Here is a 20,802-nt window from a genome sequence, read left to right as displayed (position 1 = left end):
GACACCATACAAAGCCTGCCTGTCATAGCTGAATATGAACCTGCAATGGAGGAGCTTAACAAAGCTATTGACTCACTTACCAGGATGCCATAGCACCTAAACACATCAAGCATGGGAAACCAGCACTTCTGCAGTATTTGCACAAACTTCTCTGTCTCTGCTGAAGAGAGGGAGCTGTGCCCCAGGATATGTGTGATGTAAAGATTGTGACCCTGTGCAAGAACAAGGGTGATTGCAGTGATTACAACCACTATGGAGGCATCTCTCTGCTAGGTATCAAGGGAAAAGTATTTGCCCATGTTGCCCTTGTCAGACTGCAGATCATGGCTGAAAGCATCTAACACAAATCACAGTGTGGTTTCCAAACTGGAAGATTTACAATTGACATGATCTTCTCAGTCTGGCAGCTGCAAGTGAAATGCCATGAGCAAAGGAGAACACTATATATTGTCTTCATCGATTTCACCAAGGCATTCAACCATGTGAGCAGGAGCAGTACATTTAAGCTGCTGGAAAAATTGTCTGCCCGCCAAAGCTGCTCACTGTGATTTCCCCTTGGCAACATGATGGAGCAACATCGGAACTCTTTGAGATCAGCTCTGTGATCACAGATCAAACAGGTTTATGTTCTGGCACCCACACTCTTTGGCATATTCTTGTCTTTGCTGCTATCATATACTTCCAGGTCATCTACAGAAGGTGTACACTTACATTCCAGAATTGAATGAAGGCTACTCAGCCTTGCTCACCTGAGATCCAAGACAGAGGTGCACCAAATCCTCATTAGAGATTTGCTCAGTATAGAATGCTACACAGACATTCTATACCAAGGAGCGCCTTCAGCAGCAAATGGACAGACTCTCTCAGGACTCTAAAGAGTCTGGCTTGACCATCAGCATTAGGAAGACAAATGTCATGGTCCAGGATATTGCAATGCCGCCATCTATCAGCATTGACAATGTGATGCTGGAGGTTGTTGATAGCTTTATGTACCTAGACTTCACACTCATCAGCAATCTGTCACTTGATGTTGAATCCTACACATGCATTGCAAAAGGTGCAGCTGTAAAGTCCAAGCTGAGTAAGAGAATGCGAAATTACAGTAACCTGACTGAGAACACGAAACTGTGAGTCTACCAAGCCTACATCCTTGGTGCACTCCTCTACAGTGGTGAAACCTGGGCAACATATGCTAGGCAGAAAAAAAGGCTGAACAGTTTCCACCTTCACTGTCTCAGATGTATCATCAGCAACTCTTGGCAGGAGAAGGTCACTAACTCAGAGGTCCTGGAGCGTGCTCATTGAATCAGTATACATTCAATTGTTAAGCCAATTTCCCACAATGCCACCTGCGCTGGCTTGCCCATGTTCATCAGATGGATGATAAACCATGTCAGCAAGATGTCCTGAAGACATCCAAGATCAGGCTATTGGCAGCAGATGGATCTGATCATCACTAAACATGACTCTCTGAACAGCAATCTTAGCACACGTATATTCCACAGCACTGACTGTGATACAGATCACTCCTTGGTATGCACCAGGGTTAGGATGCAACCCTTGAAGTTTTTTTCATTCAAAGTGGAAATGCCATCCTCATAGCAACATCAGCAATACTGCCTACCCAGATAAAAAAACAACAGTTCCTCAGCTCGATTGAGCAGGCACTTTCTGACATTCCTGCACAGAGTCCAGAAGCAAAATAGAACATACTTCAAGACACAATCTACAATACCGCACTCTCAACATATAGGAAGCAAGAGTGGAAAAATGCGGATGGGTTTGAGGCTAATATCACTATGATGAAAGAAGAGTTCCAAAGAAGAGTCATTCAATTCAAAATATTGACTCTGTTTCTCTTTCCACAGATGCTGCCAGACCTACTGAGTTTTTCCAGTACTTCCTGTTTTTATTTCAGATTTCCAGCATCCAAAGTCTTTTGCTTTTATATCACTGTGATGGAACATGTTATTGAAGCCAAGCAGTTTGCTCTCATTAAGTACAAGAGAGATCCAATCAAGAAGACTCTGAATGCACTAACAGCCCCTCGAAATAAAGTCCAACAGACTGCTTGACCCCAATGACTACTGGTCTTTGCCAGGACATGCAGATGTACTTCAACACAAGGAATGCCAGGGCATGAATGAAGGGATCAAAAAGGCAACAGGTCCATCAACAAAGACCTTCTATATGGTGAATTGGTCACAGGGTCCTAACCTGCTGGGTGTCTATACCTCCATTACAAGGACACTTGCAAGCGAGAGATGAAGATGGCAGACATTGACACTGACAACTGGTAGACAGTTGCTGATGGCCGTGACCTCTGGAGGCTGACTGTTTGGAAGGGCTTTGGAAGAGGTGAGCAGGAGCAAAAAGCTCAGATGGCCGAGAAGAAGACCCAGAGGAAACAGAGAGCACTAAATCCTGCACTTTCTCAGCCCAGTGTCTTCCTCTGCAGCAAATGCAGCAGAGACTGCCATGCCAGAGTGGTGCTCCTGAGCCACACAAGGTGATGATTAACGCAGAGTTGACCACCTCTGCGCAAACAATCATCTCATGAGAGGGAAGGCTATGACTAGCCTTACCTTTTAAGCTTTGCATCATTTTCCTCAACTAAGTTCGTTCTTTAAGAAGCTGCCAATTTTGTGCAAATGTTCCCTCTTGTGGGTGAATCTGTAATAGAATACTAATCAGCAATTTTGTGTATGATGCTTGTGAAGACTATTAGTGAGACCACGACTCTGGTGTTTTGTGATTAATGATCTGTTTGAAAGTCTTTTGTTTTACAGTTAATGCTGAATGTTCTTTGAAAGGGGGGTTACTCCGAATATGCATATAACTAATTTGTTATTGAGAAGTACTGTATAACCATTACCTTTGCAAATTGTAATAATTATGCAAATAGTTAAAATTAAAAAGCAGCCTTGTGCATTTCATATTTGATGCCATATTTGCATTTTCGGGACATCTCAAAATCATACTAGTCAAAATTTCCTCAGCAATATAAGCCAGAAATCCGTATTCAACCACTTAACAGAAGCTTAACTCAAGCAAAATACGAAGGTGTGAATGAGTCTTGTGCGGTTGCATTACATCAATATAGGGCATTTGTGAAATGACAAAAGAGTTACATAATGGGCAGTTTCCTTCAGTGGCATTGCACAGAGGCTATAAATATACATTTATTGAGATCTATATTGTTTCTGCATCTAAAGCTTGAAAGTTTTTTCATAATTAGTTGTAGATGATGTAACTGTGCATAACTTTGATAAGAATTTGATATACATGCAGTGATTTGACAGGGTGGAGAATAATTAGCATTATAAGCCTGAAAAGAGTTTGACTGAACAGTGACTTGTACATTGTTGAGTTCCTTCATTCAAAGGGTACCCAGTGTTCTTCAGTGGTGAAGCATTACACACTTCATAATTAACATGACATTTTGGCGGTGTAAATAACAGCAGCTTGTTTAGCTGACCTCCTTATAATATGCTGCAATTGTGTTGGTGTTTCACTAATTACATTTCCAAATAAAATAACTTGAGATTTCTCTTTTCCCGGATTCATCTCAGCAATGTGGAGCTGCTTTGGTCCAGCCTGCTCCCTAGTGGCACTGTTTACAGCAAATGAAACAATTCAGTTAAATGCTTGTTACTGAGGAGAATGGCAGTAAGACGATAAAGTGATTGTTCGCTGTTTCCTCCTCTTTATACCCTATTTGGAACTGGATTGATCATTCTCACAGTCAGCTGGGGGAGGGGGGGGGGGTGCTGCTGCTGTTGCTGCAGCTTGATATCGAGCCAGAAAGGAATAAGAAAGGTATCAAAGGGAAAGTAGGCAGAGAATAAGCAAGCAAATTCAGGCACAGGAAATGAAAGAGAGGAATGGCTGGATGGGAGGAAACTGAAAGACTTGAGGGGAATAAAAAATAGCTAGAAGAGTTCTTAATGTGGTTGCAGTCAGTTTAGGCTAAAAGTGCTGCTGATTGGAAGCTGTCATCTGTGGAACTCTGTTTACATTCTTTTCCTGTTAGTGCCTTGTGTGACAGTTTCTGGGTTTGCAATCCATTTGTTACTGTTATACCTGTTTTTTTAAGGCAGACTGCAATTTGACTGAAGCTGAGCCATCGAAGACTGGTGGCAGCGTGTAAAAGGGACTTCGTTATCACGGACTGCTCACAGCAAGGTCTTTTGTCCATTTGACTATGTAAACCAGTGGTGATCCGCTGCATCTGTCAGATAGTGTGGATTTTCCTGTCTTGCCCGAGACAGAGGATTAGCATTTTCACATGGTCTGCCTTTTGGGAAGTGCATGGATTTGCAGTCTCGTCGTTTAATCATCGGGGCCGATGGATCGTCTTGTTGGTGTTATGTCTCTGCCTGCCGATGGTGAAGTAAAGCAGTGTCTAGGTGTTGCATGATAGGGTTCCTGCTTCCACTTTCCTGTACGGCTGCTGAATTCCCCCTGCTTATGTCAAACCTCTGTACATATGGGAGACACATTACCGTATGGCGTGCTATTACCTTGTGATCAGCTCAACGCATCTCAGCAATGGGCATTTTAGAAGCATTAAAGGAGTTTTTAGAGGTCCCTTGTGCAAGAATGGGAGTGAATCACTGGTAAATTTAATGTATTTTCCTTTCTAGTTAATTATATGTGATAAACTTTTAACGTTGTTACAGTTGCATCAGTTGACTGTGTAAATGGTGCCTTTTGGAAAATGTGCAGTCACTGAAATCAAGTTTTATTTCTTACAAATTGAAACTGATCTTTTTTTATGCTGCACTTTGTTTTCGGTACTGCTTTGATGTCTGAAGAGACGTAATGTGAAGTAATCGGTAGCAGAGAATGTATGTATATGTATAGCCGAAGCAGGGAAATGATTTAGGGGTCCGATAGTCCCGAAACTGATGAAACATTCATTTAGTTAATTAGAACGGCTGGTTCGCTGCATATCTATATATAGAATCGGATTGTGCCTGAATGATAAACTTACTTTTGCAGATCAGTTATTTCAAAGCATTTGCAAACATTGTGCTTTTACTACTTATTTTACCGTTACAGATATAATTGTCTTCATTTGTCAAATGTACTTTAATTTTTCAAATGTGTTGTCAAAGTAATTCCCGTATATAATTTTAAGCCTTGAGTTAAAAGACCAATTTTATTATCAGACTGTCAGGAGAGCAATTTCCATTCCGAATGGAAAGGTTACAACGGCCATCACCAGAGAGCTGGTGGATTTTTGTTGCGTTCTGAACCCGCTGAAGATTCCTTGATAACATTTGCGCTCATGATAAAATACATGCGACGTGAATGTGAGAAGTTGCGAGAACAAACAGGTCAGCCTAGCACACATTGCAACAATTTTGCCATTGGAAAGTCTGAAAAAAATGAACGTGAGGGGGGAGAAAACAACGTGCATCTGTCTGACACTGGGATTTGCCAATTCAGATGCTCCAGTATCGATGGAAAAAAAAATCCCAGTACCCCATTTCCGGCGCCTGCTTCCCTGACTTTTTAACCTATAGTTTCAGTTTGTAGTAATTCTGAGAGGGGGCAGAACGTGGAAATTGAAATGAATGTGTTTGACACTCAGGAAAACAAATCCAACTCGATTGAATTCCGAAGGTAGTTTAGTAAGGGTTATATGGTAACTGATTCAGTCATGCAAGTGTTTCTCATTGCCAGTGTCAAGTTATATTATATTGCAACTGTAATGCGATTTATGATGCAGAAGTTGAAATTCCCTCAACAGAGAAATGTAGAAAATTGCCGCACATACTTTGCATCTGGTGCGACCAGTTTGTCCATCTGAATAACTTGTATAGCGCCTTATATTTCTATATATGTTATGATATTGGATCATATTGGGAGTTTCAGATGCTTTCTGAAAGTCCTTATAATTTTATCAATGATGCAATCATTTAGAAATATAATTTTAGCTTTTGTTAACTGAATTGTGGCATTATCATAAAGATAAACTTGCAGGGGAAGTGGGTACAAATCCTTTTAATGTCTACTTAGCTCTCTTTAGCTGTCTGGAATCCATTGAACTGAAAGCTTTTTAAATGAACAAATTTGTTTCAGAACTCTTGAAATGCATTCAGTTTTTTTCACCTAATAATTGTAAAAAATCTGTTTAACATTTAACACAGAATTACAATCTGAACCGAATGACATTGCATCTTTGCCAACATTCCACTCACAATAAATTTTATAAAGTATACCTGTAATTTGATAAACTATTGGGCAAAAACTAATCTTATAATTTTCTAAAGGGTTAAGCTGAATTTGGCATTAACAGTGATATATCTCCTCAATTATCTAAATAATTGTCTTCATAATTGATGAACACAAGTGAACTACTAGTTAACTAAAATTAGGATCGTTAATCCACTCATGCAAAAGCAGAAAAAAAACTGAGGATGCTGGAAATCTGAAATAAAAACAGAAAATGCTGGAAATGCAGTGCTGGTCACGCAGCAGCTCTGGAGAGAGAAAAACAGAGATAATGGCCGGGATCATTCGGTCCCGTCCGTGGCAGGACTCATCGTGGGCGGGACAGAAAATTTGAAGAGGCAGCCAAAAGTCCATTGACTTTGGGTGGGAATTTTCGGTCCTGCCGTGGGTGGGACTGGAAGACCCCAGCCAATATTTCAGCTCAGTGACCCTTCATCAGCATTAAAAAATAATAGAAATTTAAGATGTTGCCTGACCTGCTGAGTATTTCCAGCATTTTCTGTTTTTATTTATGGTTAATCCACTTTCCATAGCTTTGTTGCACACGTGTGCCACAGACAGTTTTATATCCTAAATTTGAATCTCATGCATTCATTTAATTATGGTCTGAAAGAACTCTAAATTCAAAGCTACAGCAGAGATTCCTTTGGCCTTGAAACTGAGCCCTTTGAATATTAGTGTATGAATGTTTAACATATACGAAAACCTTTGCCTATATTTTATCGGAGATGCTAATCATGGGTTAATGTCACCATTAAAATAGTGGGCAAAGGAATTTCATATGAACCTGGAAATCCTAATAATCTAAGAGGTCAATTTTGAGGGATTCATTTCATTTCTAGCTGCATATTAATATTTATAAAAAACTTCCATTTATCTTGTCCCTTGCACAACCTCAGACGTCCCAAAGTGCTGTACAGCCAATGTCGTCATTAAAAGAAAACGTGTTAGTTGTGGAGTAGCTAAAGTTGTAATTCAGCTAGTAACAATGCGAAATATATGAAGTAAAATCCAAAGCACACATTTTGCAGTCACTGCTTCAGTGCAAATCTTATTATCATATAAATTACTCTGTGAAACCTAGTGGACATATGGACATACATGAAGATGTGACTTAGATATCAGAGCTTATGATACATTTGTACAATGAGAAACAATGATTATGGGTTATTTGTCTATAGAGAGTATCATACAAAATTGTAATTACAGAGTATTTTGTTTGGACTAAAGACACTGCTGCTGAGATTTCACAACAAGCTGTAGCCTTGTCCCATTAAGCAGACTGCATGTTCTTGCAGTAACAGATTTTGCATCTGTCACTATACCTGACATTAAAACAATTCACAGTCCACGGAACAAGTAATAAATTTGAAGCCATCATAAAAAAGGAGCAAAATTAATATTAAGAAAAATGTCCCTTCAGAGGTGTGTAAGTAACTGTGGCTTTAAAAAAAAAATGATGGTTCGTGGACCAAAAAGTAAAGAAATTACACTAGAAAATGGAACTGGAAGTGAAACAGAAAACAGTTTAAAAAATCAAGTTAGTTTTGGGTAGGTGGACTTGAGCTAAAGAATAAAAATGAATTTACCCTTATTATGACTTAATGCAAGATAATTTATATAGATAGGAATAGGAAATAGCCTAATTTTGATTCTGCAGCAAACAGATTATGTTGTACTGGAGTACAGTTTGTTAACCAATATGCTTTGTTGTATTCATGAATGATTTCAGTTTGATCAATGAAGAAGATATGGTAGATGCAGAACCTTTAAGCTTCAGCAGTGTGCATGAATGACAATGTGCTTGCACACTAGTTAACATGAGAAAGAGCATTGCTGGGGGAATATTGTTCACATTTATTTCACATTTTTGATGATTACATATTTGAAAATTAGATTTTTAAGATCATCTACTTCTTGTTTTCATTGGAAATATGACCTAGCCCTACTGAAGTGGGTGAAACAAGGATCTAGTTGGAAGATTAAAAAATCAGTTGCGTTGGCAACCTATGAGAAGATTGCTTGTCTGCCGCAATCATGAGGCTCCCAAAGACTTCTCCAATCAGTTTCCCCGTTCAGCAACATTTTAATTTTAATTTAGGTACTCAGTGGTTGAGTAGAATGGGGTATGTAAAATAGTTACACTGGTAATGGTAATTGTATAGAAATAAAAACATTTCCTTGATCTGTCCATCCTCTCCAATTACAACCCTATTCCTAACTTTTCTTTCCTTTCTGAAGTCCTTGAATATGCTGTTGGTTCCAAACTCTGTGTCATCTTTTCCAAACCTCCCTGTTCATAAATCTTCTGTCCTATTTCCACCTTGCTCACAGCTCTGAGCCTATCCTGGCTAAAGTCATTGATGATTTTCTTTGTGACTATGACCATAATGTATTATTCCTCCTTGACTTGCTGTGGCATTGAGCATGTTCAACCATACCGTCCTACTCCTTTGATTTGCCTCTCTGTGTGACTGTCCAAGTGTGATTCCATTCCTCTCTGTCCCAGTAAAGCCAGCAATGGGCATCCATTCCCACACCTGTACAGCCATCTCCAGATTTTCATTGCCGCACCTTTGGTAGCTGTGCCTTCAGTTGCCTGGGTCCTAATTTCTTCTCTGCATCTCTACCCCTCTCTCTTCTCATTTAAGACACTCCTCCCAACCTGCCTCTTTGGTCAAGCCTTTGGTCACATGTTTCAATATCCCTATGTGCCTACGTGCCAATTTTCTTTTTGATAATGCTGCTTTAAAGTGCCTTGGGACACAATACTACATTAAAGGCACAATATAAATATCACTTGTTTTAAGTTAACCAATATTCTATCCATGCTTCTTTCCTTTCCCTTAACTATATGCAGCCTCTGAAATATATAAGTGATGAAGTCTTTATCATATTCTCATTGGTAAGTAAGGGATGCCAATAGGTTTCCATTCCACCCTACTCTTGTTTCTGCCCCAATAATAGAAAACTACTGCTGTTTCTTGGAGAAGGAAATGAAAAAGTAGATAGTCAACAGTAGCCTGCACTCCAGAGTTCAGCTTTGTTTGTAACTTGTGACATTAGAGGGAACATAACCATTAAATACTAGAGTTATCTCTTTTACAGTAGACACTTCCCATCTGTCACAGGTCAATGAAGTTATTCTATAAGTAGTGCAGGATCCCGGCTGTAAACTCCTTTATTGAAAACAATTTATCACTGCCCAAGAGGCAGTCTATTCACTGTTCTTTATTATTAGCTAGCAATAAAGGCAACCTCAACATGCAAACTCTGCTGGTTGTATAATTACATTTTGTTGTCTTCCGTTTGCAACGGCAAATGAAACATATTGAAATGGTCTATAGAGCCTTGAAGTTTCCACATTCAGCATTTCCTGTCCTAATGAGTGAGAATGATGAATTGGCACCAAGGCTGTTCAATTTGAAAGCTCTTCTACACAATGGCTTAACATCACTGAGAATTGGGCTGAGATCATCCATCCACTTTTGAATATTAAGAAACAACTGGAACTGTCAAAGAAAAACTTATACTTTAATTACTTAAACATATATGACAGACAGTACTAAAATTCATTGTATGATATATACATCTGTAGATTTCAAATTGCACATTTCCAATCTATCTATAAAAATATATTTTTTACATTTAAAAACATAATTGAGTAAAATGCATACACATTTTTATGAAATAAAATCAAGAGTGGATGGAATGGATCCATTTACAAAATAGTAACTTTGCTATTCATAATGCATGATTATACAGAGCTAACAAGGGGTAACATATATTCAAAAAGCCTTGTCATCAATACTCTCAAAAATCCGCAAAAGGAGATTTCATATAATATTTAGGTGCACATTGAGTACTGATAGCATCATCAGAGAAACTGTCTGGGATGAGTTGTAGAGTACAATAGTATGTAGGTTGCTAAAGCACTGTACATAGTGGTTGCGCTAAATGTGAACATTTAGCTTCCTTTCATTGCCAGACTCGGTAATTCTTCTGGATCACTATCCTTCCCCCTCTCCCCACACTCATCCCTTGATGTTATCACTATTAAGCAGTGTAAGTAAAAATATTAATGGAGTTAAGAGAAACCTATATACAAAAACCCTGGAACTTCAATGCATCTGTCACTCTTCAAAGTGCCACACTTTGGTCCAACTGCAAAATAACCTTAAAGCAAAACTTGAATAAAAAGAAAGCCAGATATTCCCTCTTGGCTTTTTTGACTTGGGAGGATGAGGGTTTACAATCAGTTTTCGATCTACAGAGGAACAATATATATCTAACCCCCTATAATTCTGGTGTCCCGAGCATCTTGATTTTTACTTGCACCACCATTGATGGTCGCACAATTAATTGCCTAGAGCCTAAGCTCTGAAATTCCCTCCCTCAACTTCTCCATTTATCTAACTCTCTTTCCTCTTTTAAGACTCCTTAAAACCTACCTCTCTGACCAACCTTTGGGCAATCTGCCCTACTATCTCGTTTTGTGGCTCGGTATCAAATTTTGTTTTATAATGTTCCTGCAAAATGCCTTGGAAATTTCCTTACAATAAAGGTGCTATATAAATACAAATTGTTGTCAATGTAAGTGAGCCTAAGATGCCCTGATTCAATATAAACAGACTCTGTCCTTAAGGACTAAGCCAGGCTACTATAAGTTCCATCTTCTAGCAGAACAATACATTGCCCATTACATGGTATAATGCTTGTGTTCTTCTAAAACAGTTTAGCCTCTGACATTTCAGCCAGCAGCACAATGAGAGCACTACTAGGGGAAACAGAACAATTAGAGCTAGTCGGAATTTCTCATGGTTTGATGCTGAGACTTCATCTTACAAATTGCATGATATAAATCATGTTAAAAATTCCGCATGCCAGCTGGGGCTCAGGGTGTGGGTGAGGGCATTATGAATGGGGATTGTCCAGGGTCTGCCAGATTTCTATACTGCTTAAAAATGTCAAATAAATTGTGTCGCACAAGTTCTTTTTTTGCCCTCGCCCATTACACTTCCTTGGTGCATGAGTGGGTGTTTCCTAGCTCCCTCAAGAATAGTCTTAGCAGAAAATACAGACGAATGTTACTAGTGAGTGCTTATTGCACACAATAGGTTTGGATATTAGTCCATATTATTTACTTTACTCCCTTCCCTATGAAGACAACATGGACTCCAGTGCTTTGGGATTTATACCCCTTCCTCTTTAAGCAAATGGTGGATGCTTTACATTGGTGCAACATTTATTAAATGTAGGTTCACTGAAAAGTGTCCAATTTTCTTCATGGATGTATATCATCACAGTTTGCTTTCCAGATTGAGCACTGCCTGTCATTAAAATGGCCAAGCAGTTGAAACGTCAATTTTCAATTACCTTTTTTAATTAACTATAATAGTCTTTTTGGCAGCAATATCATTAATTGGCTAATACTTAACCTTGGGGTTTGACTATTATTGGAGATAGATTTGTAAATACAAAGCTTAAGGACAAAAAGTGTACAGGGCAAGAAATTCTGTTCATTAGTGCCTAATTTTTGGTGCCACAAGTCATCTTAGAGCTCCAAAATGGTGTCCATGGTGCATGCTCACATTTGTGGGGTGAATTGTACTGGATGCTGTATTTTTGAGTGCGCGAGTGCATGGACAATTGATGTCTTCTAGAAGTACAAAGAGCAGGCAGGCTATGACATTAATGACTGTGCAATTCTGATTTCACATCGTTAATGCCATTTTGGAGCTCAGTGCTCCAGCCAACGCCCTCTCTTAACCTTAACATGTGTTCAGCAGTAGGAAGGAAGCCCCACCCCACTGTTGCTATCTAAAGGGATCATCAACTATTTGCCGATTGTCTGTTGCTACAATTCTATTAGTATTTGAATCTTTTTATGGTTGTTTCAAGTTGCGAAAGTCTACGAAAGGAAGTTGTCAAAGGAGTTTTTACTGACTTCAAGGCTTCTGTACAAACCATTTGCTCTCAAGACATGAGTGCACTAGATTCCATTTCACTTGGAGATAGCACAACTTGGAGGATGAACAGAAGCCACGCACAGCAGGATAAGCTGATGAAGGGCAGGTCGGGAAAAGGGTACTTAGCAGGAAGCCATATCTGCCCAGGGTGTTCAGCGAGCAATGTTTCGAATTGAACTTATGTGAGGAACAATGCATGAGAGGCCTTCACTGAAATCTGCCATCTGCTGCAGCCACAGCTGCAACGTCAATGCAGGGCAAGGACCACATTGCCAGTGGCTGTTAAAGTGTCTGTGGCAGTGAACATTTATGTATCTGGCTCCTTCCAGGCTGGAGCTGGAGATTTTGCAACATCTCACAAATTGCTGCCCACTGTTGTTAAAAGGCACTCAACAAGGCTGTCGAGTCAAAGGGAGCTAACTATATTTCATTCTTTCTTGCCAGAGAGAAGCAGGCAGAGGGCGCATGTGATTTTGCTAAGATTGCAGGATTTCCCATGGTGCAGGCTGCCATTGATTGTAAGCACATCGCTCTGCAGCTGCTGTATGTCAGCCAATCCCTAGACTGGAACCAAAAGGGATTCCACTTCTTCAATGTCTAGCTGGTGTGACCATACACATCAAATAATACAGAGCAATACCCAGTATCATGACAGTAGCCATAATGCCTTCATTCTGCAGTAGTCCACTGTGCCAGTTGCATTTGAACCACCACAGCAAACCAAAAACACAAGGTGACTACTTAGCGACATGGGCGCTCTGCTGATCACATGTTTGATGATTCAGGTGCACAGCCCATGAACACGTGCGTACCATGTACAATGAATGACATGTTACCACATAAAATATGAAAGAGGAGACCATCAGCATGCTGAAACTATGCTCCTGCTATCTGGATTGCTCTGGAGGGGCACTCCAGTATATGGCAGAATAGGTATCAAGATTTGTCATCATGAACACATAGCCCTTACCATCAGCAATATAGCGAACAGTTGAGGAGCAGGACCATGAAGAGAAGAAGGAGCAAGGCATGAGTAGGAGAATGAAGAAGGGATGACACAACAGAAACAGCCCAGGCTCTCCATGAAGGACATATCAAAGTACAATGCCAGTAATCACAACCCCAATTCTCCAGTTGCTAACAGTCCTACATCTTAGTCTGTCATTGACTATCACAGAATCTATTTGGCCACAATGTCAAAATAAAAACCATTACAAAATAAACATTCCAATAAAGGTTATAAATTAAACCATGCTATATCGCATGCTAATCAGCTATATGCGTATCCCTAGAGATGCTCCTATACAGTGCTACTCAGTGGCTGCAGAATAGTTGATGGAAGGATGATCAGTGAAGGAGACTGCCAATGGCCTTGGAGGACAAATTTGAATGCTCTGGCCCTAGGATGCTCTGTTGCAATGGCAAAACCAGCCCTATCAAACCTGCACAGTCCTTAGTAATCTCTTGGAGCTTGTGCCAAAATTGGGGAGCTGACCTACAGATTAGTCAACAACAGCTTGACATAGACATACATACTGAATCAAACTTTACAGAAAACGTCCAGACCCAACCAACACCATTCCTGGGTATGTCCTGACCCACTGACAGGGTAGACCCACCAGAAGTAGAGGCACAGTGGTATACAGTTGGGAGGGAGCTGGCCTGGAAGTCCTCAACATTGACTCTGGTCCCTATGGAGAAGTCACACAGCATCAAGTCTTCTGCTGATTACCACCTAGCACACCTCCCCCTCATGAATCAGTACTCCTCCATGTTGAACACCACTTGGAGGAAACACTAGGGTGGAAAGGGCACAAAATGTACTCTGGGTTGGAGACTTCAATGTCCATCACCAAGAGTGGCTCGGTAGCACCACTACTAACTTAGTTGGCTGCATCCTACAGGCTATAGCTGCTAGACTGGGTCTGTGCAGGTGGTGAGGGAACCAACGAGGGAAAAACCTACCTGACCTCGTCCTCACCCATCTACCTCTCACAGAGGCATCTGTCCATGACAGTATTGGTAGGAGTGACCACCTCACAGTCCATGTGGAGACAAAGTCCCATCTTCAAATTGACAATACCCTCCATCTTGTTATGTGGCACAACCACTGTGCTAGATGGGATAAATTTTGAGCAGATCTAGCAACTCAAGACTGGGCAACCATGAGGCACTGTGGGCCATCAGCAGCAGCAGAATTGTATTCAGTCACAAACTGTAGCCTCATGACTGTCATATCCCCCACTCTACCATTACCATCAAGCTGAGAGATCAACTCTGGTTCAATGAAGAGTGCAGAAGGGCATGCCTAGAGCAGTGCCAGGCACACCTAAAAATGAGGTGTCAACCTGGTGAAGCTACAACACAGGACTACTTGCATGCCAAAAAGCAGAAGCAGCAAGTGGTAGACAGAGCGAAGCGATTCCACAATCAATCAATCAGATCTAAGCTCTGCAGTCCTGCCACATCCAGTCATGAATGGTGGTGGATAATTAAACAACTCACAGGAGGAGGAGCATCCACAAATATCCCCATCCTCAATGATGCGAGAGCCCCACACATCAGTGTAAAGCCAAGGCTGAAGCATTTGCAACCACCTTCAGCCAGAAATGCCATCTCGGCCTCCTCCTAAGGTCCCCAGCATCACAGATATCAGTTTTCAGCCAATTTAATTGACTCCACGTGATATCAAGAAATGGCTGAAGGCACTAGAAGCTGTAGGCCCTCACAACATTCTGGCGATAGTACTGAAGACCTGTGCTCCAGAACTAGCTGCACCCTTGGCCAAGCTGTCCCAGTACATCTACAACACTGGCATCTGCCTGGCAATCTAGAAAATTGCCCAGGTATGTCCTGTCCACAAAAAGCAGGGCATACCCAACCCAGCCAATTACTGCCCCATCAGTCTACTCTCAATCATCAGCAAAGTGATGGAACGTGTCATCAACAGTGCCATCAAATGGAACTTGCTCGGCAATAATCTGTTCACTGACGTTCAGCTTGGGTTCCACCAGGGCCACTTAGCTCCTGATCTCATTACAGTCTTCATCCAAACATGGACAAAAGAACTGGATTCCAGAGCTGAGGTGAGAGTGGCTGACTTTGACATGAAGGTAGTGTTTGACTGTGCAGCATTAAGGAGCCTGTGAAAAACTGAAATCATTGGGAATCAGGGACAAACTGTCCACTGGTTGGAGTTATACCGAGCACAAAGGAAGATGACCGTGGTTGTTGGAGGTCAATCATCTTAGTCTCAGGACATCGCTGCAGGAGTTCCTCAGGGTAGTGTCCTGGGCCCAACCATCTTCAGCTGGTTCATCAATGGCCTTCCCTCCGTGATAAGGTCAGGAGTGGGGATGTTTGCTGATGATTTCACAATGTTCAACACCATTACAACTCCTCAGATACTGGAGCAGTCCATGTCCATATGCAGCAAGACCTGGGCAAAATTCAGGCTTGGGCCAATAAATGGCAAATAACATTCACACTACACAAGTGCCAGGCAATGACCATCTCCAACAAGGGAGAATCTAACCATCTTCCCTTGACATTCAATGGCAGTATCATTGCTAAATCCCCCACTTTCAACATCCTGGTGGTTACCATTGACCAGAAACTGAACGACTCATACAAATATTGTGGCTTCAAGAGCAGGTTGGAGGCTAGGAATTCTGTGGCAAGTAACTCATGTCCTGACTCCCCAAGACCTGTCCACCATCTACAAGGCACAAGTCAGGAGTGTGATGAAATGCTCTCCACTTGCCTAGATGAGTGCAGTTCCAACAACAGTTCCAAAGAAGCTGTCCACCATCCAGATCAAAGCAGCCTGCTTGATTGGCACTCCGTCCACCACCTTTAACATTCACTCCCTCCATCACCAATTCAATGGCAGCAGTGTGCACCATCTACAAGATGCACTGCAGGAACTCACCAAAGCTCCTTTGACAACACCCTCCAAACTCACAACCTCTATCACCTAGAAGGACAAGGGCAGCAGATGCATGGGAACACCATGACCTGCAAGTTTCCCTCAAAATCACACACCATCTTGACTTGGAACTATATCGCCATTCCTTCATTGTTGCTGTGTCAAAATCTTGGAACTCTCTCCCTAACAGCACTGTGGATGTACCTTCACCACATGGACTGCAATGGTTCACCACCACTTTCCCAAGGGCAATTATGGATGGGTAATAAATGGTGTTCTTCTCACCACTGCCCACATCGCATGAACAAATAAATAATTTTTAAAAAAGGGTTTTGAGCAAGTTGGAGAGAGAGAGCAGGTAAAAGAACAAAAGGAAGGTCTGTGATAGCATGGAGGTTTCATGGTTCTAGGCCAAAGGGAGTGGTAATGGGTTGTGATTACTGGCATTGTACTTTGATATGTCCTTCATGGAGAGCCTGGGCTGTTTCTGTTGTGTCATCCCTTCTTCATTCTCCTACTCATGCCTTGCTCCTTCTTCTCTTCATGGTCCTGCTCCTCAACTGTTCGCTAGGTTTGACTAGGAGGATGCTGATCGCTGCTGTTCAAAAATACAGTAAAGGAAATATGATAGAAACAAGAGAAAAAAAGAATCAAACCAGCAAAGGAAAGCAAAACAAAATGTGAGCAGAGGTTATGATCTAAAACTGTTGAACTCAATGTTGAGTCCAGAAGCCTGTCAAGTATCCAGTCGAAAGATGAGGTGCTCTACCTCAAGCTTACATTGAGCTTCACTGGAGCATTGTAGCAGGTCAAGGACAGAAACAAGGGAGCAAGGTGGACAATCAAAATGGCAGGTGACCAGAATCTTGGGGTCATGCTTGAGGACTTAACAGAGATATTCCACAATGTGGCCATCCAAATGGCTTTTGGTCTCTCCAGTGTAGTGGAGAACACAACATGAACAGAAAATACAATATATTAAATTGAAGGAAGTAAATCACTATTTCATCTGGAAGGTGAGTTTGGGGCCTTGGATGGTGAGAATGGCAGGTGTTCCAATTCCTGTGCTCGCATGGAAAGGCACTGTAGAAAGGGGAGGGTGTGTTGAGGATGACTGTATCATAGTATCGTGGAGGGAATGATCTCTTTAAAATATTGATAGGGGATGGAAAGGGAGGATATGTTGGTAATGGTATTATGCTGGAGGTGGTAGAAATGGTGGAGAATAATCCATTGAATATGGAGGCTGGTAGGATGGAAGGTGAGGACAAGGTAGCCCTGTTATGTTTCTGGGAAGGAGTTGAAGGGGCAAGAGCAGAAGTGTGGTAAATGTGGCAGACATGATTGAGGGGCCTGTCAACCATGGTGGGGGGAATTCTTGGCTGAGGAGGAAGGAAGTCCTATTGGAAGTGTTAGTATGAAAAGTTGCATCATCTGGTCGGATGCATCGGAAATAGAGAAATTGGGAGAATAGAATAGAGTCCTTACAGGAAGCAGGATGTGAGGAAGTGTATTCAAGGTAGCTGTAGGAGTCAATGGGCTAGAGAGCATTTTGATTGATAGCCTATCCTCAGAAATAGAGACAGAGAATTCAAAAAAGGGAAGGGAAGAGGCAGAAATAGATCAGGCAAGAGAAGGGTAGTAATTAGTAGCAAAGTCGATGAAACTTTCCAGTTCAGAGTGATGACACTGATACTATCATCAATGTACCATGAAAAGAGGGGCCCTAAGTAGGACTAGAACAAAGAACATTTCACATATCACAGAAAAAGGCAGGCATAGCTAAGAGCCACCTGGGTACCCATAAAAACAGCTTTTATTTGCAGGAAGTTAGGTAAATTTGTGGTGGGGCTGCTGGTGGTCAATTAGCTCAGTTGGCTAGATGGCTAGTGTGTGGTTCAAAATAAGGCCAACAGTACAGGGTTTGATCCCCATTCTGGCTGAGTAGACTTAAGGCCTGTCTCCTTGCCCTTCCCGCTATACACAGCATAAGCCATTGTTCAGAGATCCTCAAAAGATTGAGGATGCTTCCTGGAGAAGGAGAGGTGAGTTGAAAGAGAAGTTGTTCAGTGTAAGAGGAGGGTGCTGATGGGTGTAATGGGAGGCTAAATACTGTCTTCCTGAGAGCGGACAGCAGGTTTGTGCTCCCTGGAGCCATCACCATTTCTCTAAGTAATATCTCAGCAATCCTAATAATCTGTTGGAGGATAGATTGCTGGACTGCTGTGAGTCCCTGCAAGCCTTTTTGCAGGGGTTTCTATAATCCACTGTCATGATGGCAATAGTCTGAGCTATCATTTGAGCAATCAAATATTGAGTAGCTGCTGCTTATGCTGCAAGTGGAAGTGACAACATTAGCCATAGACGCTGCATCGTATCTGGGTCTACAAGTGTGCTGATGCAGTTGGCCACCACTTCCATGTTGGAAAAGTTTGGCTCTGAGCTTTGCGCAAAAGTTGGTCTGTATTATCTGTGTTCCTCAACTTGGATCATAGGCTTTCTGTCAACTTCCCAATGTACCAAGCATTTTGTTGTGCATTCCAATCGGTGCTCTTCTAAAGACTGTCCATCGATGACCTCACCTGAATCCTCTGCAGCAGGACCCATGTGTGACCACACCCTCCAGCAAGCTGACACCTGCACTCTCCTCGCCCCCTGCCCTGGCTGCAGTGCACTTATGACTGGTATCTCACCACTTGCAGACCCTACCTCTAATCTATCCTCTAAGATATGCACAGTGTGAGTATCTGAGTCGGTGGCTTTGAGCATGAAATTAAGGAACCGTGCTATGTCCATCTCATCACTCTCTCTTTTGGAGCCCTTCCATTGCCTGGCCAGGTTAGATCCCTTGGGTATCTGAAAAGAAAAAGGCACAAGGGTAAGATTATGGCGCATGGAGGTGAGCAAGTAAGAATGCATGCCAACACCCATCTACAGCTTGTCATTCAAAAGAGAGTGTGGGATGAGGAGGAAGTGGGATATGAAAGTATTAGGTATGAGGATACCTGGTAGTTCATGCAATCTGTGAGATGTGCGTGAAGCTTTTTTCAGTGTTAAGTGGTGAAGTGAAGGGAAAGCATATGACTGTTAGATATGAGCCCTGATTAATAGAGATTATTGATCGGCAAGTGATGCATATGTTGTGATTATACCAGCGTTTGAGGCTACGAGTGCAGTCTGGCATTTGAAACAGTGGTGGTAGTGTATGGCATTTGAAGATGCATTCACTGATATTCCTGCATGACTACCACCTGGTGCAGCCACAATGTACCTTCGCTTTAAGAATTGCAGGCAAGCTTTAAGTGGTGCTAAGAAGTTACAATTTTGGCCCCGCTGCTAATGTGTGCAGACAATGAACATGCGTGCTGCCTGTATCAGATCATACAGGCCACAGATTAATCATGTGTTGAGATTCTCTTGCCCTTTTTTGAGGATATTTGATTTAGATTTTATAATGATCCTGGAAATACCAGGGTAGTTGCTTTATTGAGATTAAAATAAATTTAAAAATGTCTCTGCTGAATTACTGGAAAAAATAGAGATGCAGCATTCTTTAGACAAAATATTGCTAAATATATACATGTATATGTAAAACTATACGATTGAGAAAGTGAAACTGTCACAGGAACATGGAATGCTAGAAGCATCTTAATTGTGAATTTGAATTACACTGACTGAATAAAATTTACAAAGCTATTGAGAATACTTGAGGCCAAAATTTATTTGGTGCTTATATTATTTTTAGAAGATAAAGGTCTTAAATCAGAATTTATTTTTGTTTATCATAGTCATTGTACAAACTCCTCAAGGAAACAAACTCAAATTGGAGGAAATAAATCTCATAATAAAATGTTAGATCATAAGTAGCAAAAATGTTATTTTCAGTCAACTTGAAATGATATGTAGTATTTCCATATTATAGTAAAATATTAATAAACTGAAACCAACCCTGAATATCTTCCAAATCATATTTTATTTAACAAAGTTATTATTAGCAAGCTTTCTTCATTATCAATTGCAAAATCGTAAATAAAATTTGCATTTAAACCAAAAGTTTAACAGGATCATCATCACAAACAAAAGCAAAATACTGCAGGTGGTACAGATCTGAAATAAAAACGGAAATGCTGGAAATACACAGCAGGCCAGGCAGAGCTTGTCATTTGCTGATCAGATAGTGCAGGAAGGTTTGTAGAGGGCCAGTGTTAGAACCATAGAACCCTAGAAAAGTTACAGCACCGAAGGAGGCCATTAGGCCCATCTTGTCCATGCCAGCCCGAGGACACCTAGGTGCCCTTTCTAATCCCACCTTCCTGCACCCGGCCCATATCCCTGCAGCTTACAGCACTTAAGGTGCAGATCCAGGTACTTTTTAAAAGAGTTTAGAGTTTCTGTCTCTACCACCAACTTGGGCAGAGAATTCCAGACACCCACTACCCTCTGCGTAAAAAAGTTCTTCCCCATGTTCTCCCTACACCTTCTGCCACTTATCTTGAATCTATGTCCCCTGGTTCTAGAATTCACCACCAAGGGTAACAATTTTATCCCGTCCACTCTATCTATTCCCCTCATAATTTTGTACACCTCAATCAAGTCACCTCTCAGCCTTCTTTGTTCTTAGGAAAATAACCCCAACCTATCCAATCTCTCCTCGTAGCTACA

The 20,802-nt window shown here is 41.3% G+C and overlaps 1 protein-coding gene across 1 annotated transcript in view; it reads left to right on the top strand.

The window, feature by feature from the left end:
- Positions 1-3,804: 3,804 nt before the first annotated feature.
- znf804b (zinc finger protein 804B) overlaps positions 3,805-20,802 on the top strand; it is a 630,264-nt gene continuing 613,266 nt past the window's right edge. The window contains exons 1-2 of the mRNA XM_078538458.1: positions 3,805-3,819; positions 4,097-4,619. Of these exons, the coding sequence (XP_078394584.1) occupies positions 4,509-4,619 (111 nt within the window). The 5' untranslated portion in view covers positions 3,805-3,819; positions 4,097-4,508. The remainder of the gene's footprint in view (positions 3,820-4,096; positions 4,620-20,802) is intronic.

Source organism: Cetorhinus maximus, chromosome 3 (genome assembly GCF_964194155.1).
Source record: "Cetorhinus maximus chromosome 3, sCetMax3.hap1.1, whole genome shotgun sequence".
NCBI classification, from domain to species: Eukaryota; Metazoa; Chordata; class Chondrichthyes; order Lamniformes; family Cetorhinidae; genus Cetorhinus; species Cetorhinus maximus.
The sequence above is the reverse complement of the archived record's forward strand: the minus strand, read 5'-3'. Positions and strand labels throughout refer to the sequence as shown.